This window comes from Salvelinus sp. IW2-2015, linkage group LG14 (assembly GCF_002910315.2).
Source record: "Salvelinus sp. IW2-2015 linkage group LG14, ASM291031v2, whole genome shotgun sequence".
Classification (NCBI taxonomy): Eukaryota; Metazoa; Chordata; class Actinopteri; order Salmoniformes; family Salmonidae; genus Salvelinus; species Salvelinus sp. IW2-2015.
Window position 1 is genome coordinate 9,907,817 of NC_036854.1, and position 8,869 is coordinate 9,916,685.

At 45.1% G+C, this 8,869-nt stretch overlaps 1 protein-coding gene across 1 annotated transcript in view; it reads right to left on the minus strand.

The window, feature by feature from the left end:
- The window catches only part of LOC111973236 (protein cornichon homolog 3-like), a 63,754-nt gene that overhangs the window by 26,398 nt on the left and 28,487 nt on the right, over positions 1-8,869 (minus strand). The window contains exon 3 of the mRNA XM_024000529.2: positions 5,888-5,935. Coding sequence (XP_023856297.1) covers positions 5,888-5,935 — 48 coding nt within the window. The remainder of the gene's footprint in view (positions 1-5,887; positions 5,936-8,869) is intronic.

The window sequence follows — 8,869 nt, forward strand, 5'->3', positions numbered from 1 at the left end:
TGATTTGGTTGGATTTCCAGTACGACTGTCTCGTTCTGTCTAACTATGTCTGTGGCTGTCTATCAGTACATTGTAAGTGAAGTATCCTAAGCATACTGTAGCATATATGCAGCCCGAGGTCCTCTACAAAAATATATTTTTCTCAATCAGAGCACAGAAAAAATGTCATGCATTTTTTATAGTAACTCAAATTGGGCAAATATGTTAATATACTGTATATATATGAAGGAGATGATCGTGGACTAGAGGAAAAAGTGGGCCGAGCACACCCCCATTCTCATCGACGGGGCTGTAGTGGAGCAGGTTGAGAGCTTCAAGTTCCTTGATGTCCACATCACCAACYAACTGTGATGGTCCAAACACACCAAGACAGTCGTGAAGAGGGCACGACAATGCCTATCCCCCCTTAGGAGACTGAAAATATTTGGCATGGGTCCTCAGATCCTCAAAAAGTTCTTCAGCCACCCAAGTCATAGACTGTTCTCTCTGCTACCGCACGGCAAGCGGTACTGGAGCGCCAAGTCCAGGTCCAAAAGGCTCTTTAACAGCTTCTACCCCCAAGCCATAAGACTGCWGAACATCTAACCAAATGGCTACCCAGACTATTTGCATTGATCCCCCCTCCCCCATTTTTAAGCTGTTGCTACTCTCTGTTTATTATCTATGCATAGTCACTTTACCTCTACCTACATGTACATATTACCTCAATTACCACGACTAACCTGTGCCCCCGCACATTCACTCTGTCCCGGAACCCCCTTATATAGCCTCATACTGCTATTTTATTGTTGCTTTTTAATTATTTGTTATTTTTCTATTTTCTTATTTTTTTCATTTACATTTTTATTTATTCATTGTTTAACACTTATTGTTTCTTAAAACTGCATTGTTGGTTAAGGGCTTGTAAGTAAGCATTTCACTGTAAGGTCTACACCTGTATCCGGCGCAGGGGCGGCAGGTAGGCTAGTGGTTAGAGCGTTGGGCCAGTAACTGAAAGTTTGCTGGATTGAATCCCCAAGCTGACAAGGTAAAAGTCTGTCATTCTGACCCTGAACAAGGCAGTGTAGGAATATGTCGAAGATAAATACACAACGCAGAGGATGAGAGGACTAAAAACTAGAGTACTAATGGTCAATAGGGAATTGTAAATAGGAGTTGGGTTTCAGTTCAACATCTGTTTAGGATCTGTGGAATGTCACTCCTGAACTCAGTGTGCCACGTTGTCATTGGTCTGTACATTGAGTCGGGGGCAGGATACTTGTTATTTGGCCATTGGCCAAGTTGTACTGCAAGGACTTCTGATTGGTCAACCCCAGGCTAGGGTGGGGGGTTATGAATGACATCCTGTTCCTTTGTTCGAGGGGGAAAAGCTGAGGACAGGGAAGACTGAACATCTGACTCCCAGCACAACATCTTGATTTGTCCTCTCTGAATAAACCTATTTTTCTCCCCCTGATTTGCTTTGGAGTTTGTGTTATTGAAGAATAACATAAATTGCTAACTAACTGTTATTAACTAACTGTCATTGTAAATAAGAATTTGTTCTTGACTGACTTGCCTAGTTAAATAAAGGTTAAAAAAAAATTGACAAATACAATTTGATGTGTTACAGGGGGAATGAATATGCATCCCACTATCCAACCATATAGAAGGTGAGGAGAAAACCAGCAGCAGTTTGGACATCATACACTTGAAATAACACACATAAGGTGTGACAAGAAAGCCCAGAATCACAGTAAGTATAGCCCCAGGTCCTCAGTACAGTGTGCCATGCTGTACTTCCTGCTCCACATCAACAGTCCTTACAGGAGCTTCATCAAACCAGCAGCTTCTCTGTAGCTACATCATCTGACTACACCACAAGTCACTGTGTCTGTGCCCTGGTAAACATCTTCTTTCCCATCTAGCAGCACTCATCTCATCTGTCAAGCCAAACCCGCCCTGCCTCCCCACTCCTCTACTAACTGAAACTCCTATGGGGAGGGCGGAAACCTTTGTACTGAAACATCAAAAGTAGCTCCTTGTTTGAAGTATAAACACGCAGCGCTACGGCAACCTGTTCCGTGCTCCTCCGCTCGCTGGGCACTGATTGGGTGTGAGGGAGATTCACCATGACACCCACATTGGAGAAGAAATAAAAAACAAGGCTTCTTCATCCAGGAGGTTTTGTGCGACCAGGACATGAACCTTACTCCATTAGGGAGGAAAAGAGGACTGAACAAGGGATAAGAAGCAGAGACAGAGGTGTAATGGTAAGTGCTGGAGAAGTCTTCCTGCTGGGGACGTTTTTATTCTTCAACAGCCTGAGCATCAAAGCAGAGGAGTAGAGTGGCACTAAAGCAGTGGCCCAATCAAAATACTGGAGGCTACAGGAGCAACACCTACATCAGTTACCCAAATCAATGAATGACTTGGAGAAATAATAAATGGAAACATGAATGAATCGATCCAAGATTCAATCTGCAGTATTAAATTAATTATTAGATKAATTCAAACCTCATTCTACCTTTATATTTTACATCCACTGGGTTGCAAGAAAACAACACCAACACCTATGTCCTGTACTCCTCAAATCCCAGTTCCATTTCCAATGCCCAACACAATGCGCTGGCATAATTATTATTATTTTCAATTTCTTAACGGTGGCTGTGAATCGCCAGTTGAGTGTTATTTCCCTCTCTGCCACTGCCTGGGATCAGAGCAGKAGTTCTTTTGCATAAGCTCTGATTATTCTGGCGGGGGAGAAGTACGCAATTTCACGCACCTGGGCGAGGGACAGAGTTGAGGAAAKACTCAGTCCTATTCCTTATCAGTGCTGAGCTCACAAGGATTTGTTTGTTCTGTCAGTATGCTGCATTTCCACATGCAGGATTTGAGGAAGAGTTTTTTTTATTTTATTGACTTCTTTTTACATGTCCTACTGTAGTGTAATAATATGGCTCTGGGAACTGGGGAGACCTGTTAGAAACACAAGAGGACTATCATACAGTCAAGTAAGAGAGGTCGAGTATTAACAGTTCAAAATCCATTTTCAATATCCCGTGAAGACAGATCCACAAACACAGCTATCTACCAAGACTTTCTAATGGTAATCCATGGCAATCCTCTCCTCCTTGGTTGTGTCATAGATTTACATTAATATTTCATCATCATATCTGTGTGCAACATACAGTACAACCTTGCTCCACTAATAGCACAAACTGCAACATGCAGACACACACAAAGAGGATATATGCTTCTTTGACTAGTAATGGCACTACCTATCACTTTCTACCCCATTACATTAGGAAACAGCATAAGAGGAGAAGTGCAAACAGCTTGATGTGCTAAACTTCTGGTAATATAGTAGGACAGATTAGAAGGATTATGCTCCTTATCACTTTATAACCCCTTACATTGGGAAACAGCATTCGAGGTGTTCTGAGAACTCTCCATGAGCTGAACTGTGGGAGTAAAGCAGTAGGTCAACATGACACTCCCCATCCATTTGCCAAAGAACCTGTTGAAGTATTGTGAGAAGTCTAGTTTGCTGTGCTAAATAGTCTGTGGTAGTGKAGCCTGAAGGACTGGTGGCTGTCTGTTCAGTCTGTGGTAGTGCAGCCTGAAGGACTGGAGGCTGTCTGTTCAGTCTGTGGTAGTGCAGCCTGAAGGACTAGGGGCTGTCTGTTCATCTGTGGTAGTGAGCCTGAAGGACTGGTGGCTGTCTGTTCAGTCTGTGGTAGTGCAGCCTGAAGGACTGGAGGCTGTCTGTTCAGTCTGTGGTAGTGCAGCCTGAAGGACTAGGCTGTCTGTTCAGTCTGTGGTAGTGTAGCCTGAAGGACTGGTGGCTGTCTGTTCAGTCTGTGGTAGTGCAGCCTGAAGGACTGGTGGCTGTCTGTTCAGTCTGTGGTAGTGCAGCCTGAAGGACTAGAGGCTGTCTGTTCAGTCTGTGGTAGTGCAGCCTGAAGGACTAGAGGCTGTCTGTACAGTCTGTGGTAGTGCAGCCTGAATGACTGGTGGCTGTCTGTTCAGTCTGTGGTAGTGCAGCCTGAAGGACTAGAGGCTGTCTGTACAGTCTGTGGTAGTGCAGCCTGAATGACTGGAGGCTGTCTGTACAGTCTGTGGTAGTGCAGCCTGAAGGACTGGTGGCTGTCTGTTCAGTCTGTGGTAGTGAAGCCTGAAGGACTAGAGGCTGTCTGTACAGTCTGTGGTAGTGCAGCCTGAAGTGACTGGTGGCTGTCTGTACAGTCTGTGGTAGTGCAGCCTGAAGGAATGGTGGGCTGTCTGTACAGTCTGTGGTAGTGCAGCCTGAAGGACTGGTGGCTGTCTGTTCAGTCTGTGGTAGTGCAGCCTGAAGGACTGGTGGCTGTCTGTACAGTCTGTGGTAGTGCAGCCTGAAGGACTAGAGGCTGTCTGTACAGTCAGACATGGTGGCATGGGTCCAGCCAAGCGCTGTGGGAGGGAGTGGAATCCTCCATGACTCAACACCATACAGACTCTCTGATTGGCTCTGAATCATCGGAGCGCAGCAGCTCTCCCTCATCTCTCTCTCTCCCTTTCTCTTTCTACCCCCCTCTTCATCTCTATATCTTTCTCTCATCTACCTCCATTACTCTCTCCTTCTCTCTAGCTCATCTCCCTCCATCGAAAGAGGAGAGAGAAAACGGTCCTCCTGTGTATTTTAGGATCAGGACGAAGCGGTGATGCAGGTTCCAGCGCCTTGCTGCTGTGATTCTACTTCAGTACTCACTGAGGTGTGTGGGGACTGGGGAGGGAGAATGAGACCAAAATAAAAAAGAGAACGATAGATGAGCAGCACTCTCTGATTGGTTCTGCTGCTGTGACACCGCTGTTTCGCACCCTCAAACCAAACCGTGTGAAATAAAGGCTCCAGCTAGTGCTTCTCTGAGACTGTATCGCAACGCACAGCACCTGCTGCCAAAAACAAGCCCATATCAGAAATAAACACCACAATCTATCAAAAACAAGATCAATATAGTATTTTATGTAATATGGCTCAGATCGGCAAATGCTGAAGGAATACATTTGGAACATACAAGGAGCAAACAATAACCATATCTTCAGTAACATTGTCCATGCAGTGCTGAAGAGCTTCTAGAAACCATGAACTCTCACAAATGAGCTCTGTGATTCCAGGCAGGGTAGGACAATAAGAGTCAACCACTGTTCTGATGTAGTGTTGGTGTAGCTCCACACTGTAGTCTCCAGGGGTGACAGATGAGCCTCAGGCACAGTGTCCACAACAGAGATAAAGAACAACAACAGACAGCCTCCACTTCATCAGCCCAAGGCACACACACACACACACACACACACACACACACACACACACACACACACACACACACACACACACACACACACCACACACACACACACACACACACACACACACACACACACACACACACACACACACACACACACACACACACACACCACCACACACACACACACACACACCACACACACACACACAACACACACCAGAGGAGAGAGAGAGAGAGAGATCAGAGGTAGGGTGAAGCCTCACAGGCCACTGAAACAGATGTCACGCTGAGACTGAGCTGAAAGAATCCTTTTGTCTCTCAGTCCCAGACGGTAACCTCAGGCTCACAGACCACAGGCACTGGACACACACTGTCTTTTTAGAAAGACAAGGTAGCTTTCTGAAGGCAAGGGCAAGCTTTAATCTTCACCAAAAATGGTTCTGATGACTAAACAGGAATATAAATGTTTTGACATACAGTAAGTACAGCACTGTATTCACCCCTGTCCAAAGTCTAGATATAGACTTTGGTGGCTCTAAAATGTAGGCTAAATGACATAATCATATGAAGTAATGAAGGAAGTGTTTTAAATAGGACKGTGTTCAGTAACTATTTACCTTTCTCAGCAGGCAGCAGATCCTCTCAATGTTCCGGAGTCGCTCTCTCTGAAGGGGCCAAACAGGAAACAGGAAACAGTTATATCCCTACATTAAATATACATATGGAAACACAACAGTTGCCGAAATGAGGTGCATCAGTCCAAAAATAGGGGTATTTTACAGACCTTAGTGACTAGACTAGATAGTGTAGTGAGCCCATCTGTCTAGCCACCAAGGCCTGTAGGACATCTGTATTAAGCTGGTAAGAATGACTGTGTTATTCCGGAGTGCTCAGGGTAGCATGATTTGACTGGCCTGTGAGACATGGTTCCTTCCTCCCCACCTCTGCTGAGCTCTAAGCAGACGCTGCATTTTCCTGTGTCTGTCTGTGTGTGGTGCTGGGGCTTTGTCAAGCCAACCCAGCAATGCTTAAAGCACTTGTCTATCAAGGGCCATATTTAGAAAAAACAATACCAGACGAGGCTGAGGAGGCGGGCAATACTTATTGAATGGCGCATGTGAGCAGCGTGTCATATGGCGATTACATAGAAACGTTTCCTATTTTGGTCTCTATCAGAGACTTGGTTGATGTGCTATCTGGAGGATGAAGGGTAGATGAATGACATCCAAACAGGATTATCTTCCACTGCGGGGTGCTCGTGAAAAGGCGTGAATATTATTTCCTAAAAGCTGTGTTAATGAAGACTAAACATACATATTTGATTAGTATTTTTGAAAATCCCCCCACTACAGAATAACCTCCTCTGATGGATATAATTCATCATGAGGCCCACTGTACACCTCTAAATAATGTAATCTGAGGTAACACTACTGTAGAAGAGCCAGCCTAGCGTACGTTGGAACTAAGACCATTGTGATGGTTCTACGGGCCCACTCTGTCGGGGAAATGTGCAGTCTGGTGGCTAATCTTGATTTGAGCATCAGACAGTTAGTCTCTGCCATTTTTATCTCTCATCTTTAAATCTGATAGGACACATTATCTACACTTCAGCCTGGTTGAAATTGTTTTGGGTAAAGACGGTGGAACATTTCTTAAATTACCTCCTGTTACTATACTGTTGTTCAATTTTAAAAGTGCAAAGTGTATTGAGATGTTTTAAATTCACTTAACATTTTCACTTTAACTTAAGTCCAATCCACTGTCTTTAAAGTGGAGAAATGTGCTATTATATTAGGTAGAAGTATGAAAGAGGTTGGGGTTGAGGAGATATGAAWTTGAGCTGCGGGTAGTCTCATATACATTCATGAACTCAATCTGCAGAGTACTTTCATGTTCTCCAAACAGATATTGCTCCCTCCCCCTGTCCTCTCACGACCCACTGCAGCACATCAGCATAAGAAAACCACAACATCTATGAGAAGATACAGTAAATTAGCTCTATTATGAGACTGCAGCACCTTATTTGGGGCGAACCCGAATTTGCCTCTAACATGTTTTCCTCTCCTCTCTCCATCTAGAGGAGGAATATGAACGAGGCCATGCTAATGTATTCCAGTGGCAGCCATGGAGACGGCAGATAACTGCCGACGTATCAACACTTCTCATTAGCAAGCAATTAGACTGGGTTCGCGTTGAAATGTTACTCAGCAAGAATTTGCTTGACAAGCAAGTGTGCCGGGGCACTGTAAATATGATAAACAAATGTAAACTGAGGCTGAGAAGGGAGAGGAGAGATGGAGAAGTCTGAAGGAACTGTTGAGAAAAGTCTGTCAGGTTGACAGAGTGTCTGTCAGGTTAGAAGGCCTTCTCTGGAGTGTACCTTCACAGAGTACACTAAAGTACACACAGCGCTTTGTCAGAAGACTGAATGGATATGGGCTAATTACTGGTTTACTTCCTGCAGGAGAGGAGAGGTGAAATGACGATCCAGTAATAGGGAGGTTGATGTATTGTCAGTATTGTGCAGGTAGTTCGCTTCCTATTGTGACTGAGGACTTGAGATCTGAGGTCTCCGTGCTTCTAACACCGCCAAAAAAAGCCTTTAAGAACCCTTTTTTCTAAGGGAGTAGGGTTAAGGCAGTGAGCCAACAACCCAGGTTCAGTATCCGTCCATTACATGAGCCAGTGGTTACCTAACCTATAAAGCTTCTGTAGTTTTCCTGTGTCCAAACAAGTGAAGAAACACACTGATTCTAGCCAGGACCCAGTCTTACTGTAATCCCAACCACCAGGTCCTAATTTGTGGAAACACTAACGTAGAATTTTACTAAAGAACAAATTCAAACGTAACCTATACAGTCGTATGAGCACATGGGTAGTATGCAATTCCATGACCAGTCTAGGGTAATAAAATCATAACACAGGAAATACTCCTCACTCTGCATGACAATGAAACTATGGACACGCCTTCCCTGGAATTCATTTATTCACTGTTTTATCAGTCAGATTTGAAATGCGAGAGTAAGATGATATTATTTGCTGCGGGCCATCATAGCTGATAGAAAGTTAGTCCTGAGTCGGAGAAGCAACAAATGTAATCAGCATCACAAAGGACAAGCAGGGCCCTGAGCGCTATGGGGAATATTAAAGCATCATGTTTTCGCATCAGGCGCTGCACTGGTGTGTCGTCTGAGAGTCTCAGAAGAGATAGGTAGCTAGGCACTGATCTCCTCAAAATAAACAACATTGACATTGTTTGCCTGTGTGTGTGTGTGTGTTTGCCTRTCTCTCTGTGTGTGTGTGTGTTGTGAGAGCCCGGTGGATCCTCCCTGCGGTTCCTCCAGGGTCGGCCCTGACTCCCAGAGTGCCCCCTGGGGGAGGGGATGATGACAGTCAGCCACTAATTAGCCTGCTGCCTGGGTGTGAGGCTGAGGTAGCAGAGGTGGCAAGGGTGGCAGGGGAGCAGGGAGGAAGCCAGGGAGGAAGCCATCAATCTCCAACTCTCCCCTCAGGACTCATGATGTGGTTGAGGTGGAGAGTGGGAAGGAGAGAGGGTGGGAAGGAGAGAGTGGGAAGGAGAGAGGGTGGGAAGGAGAGAG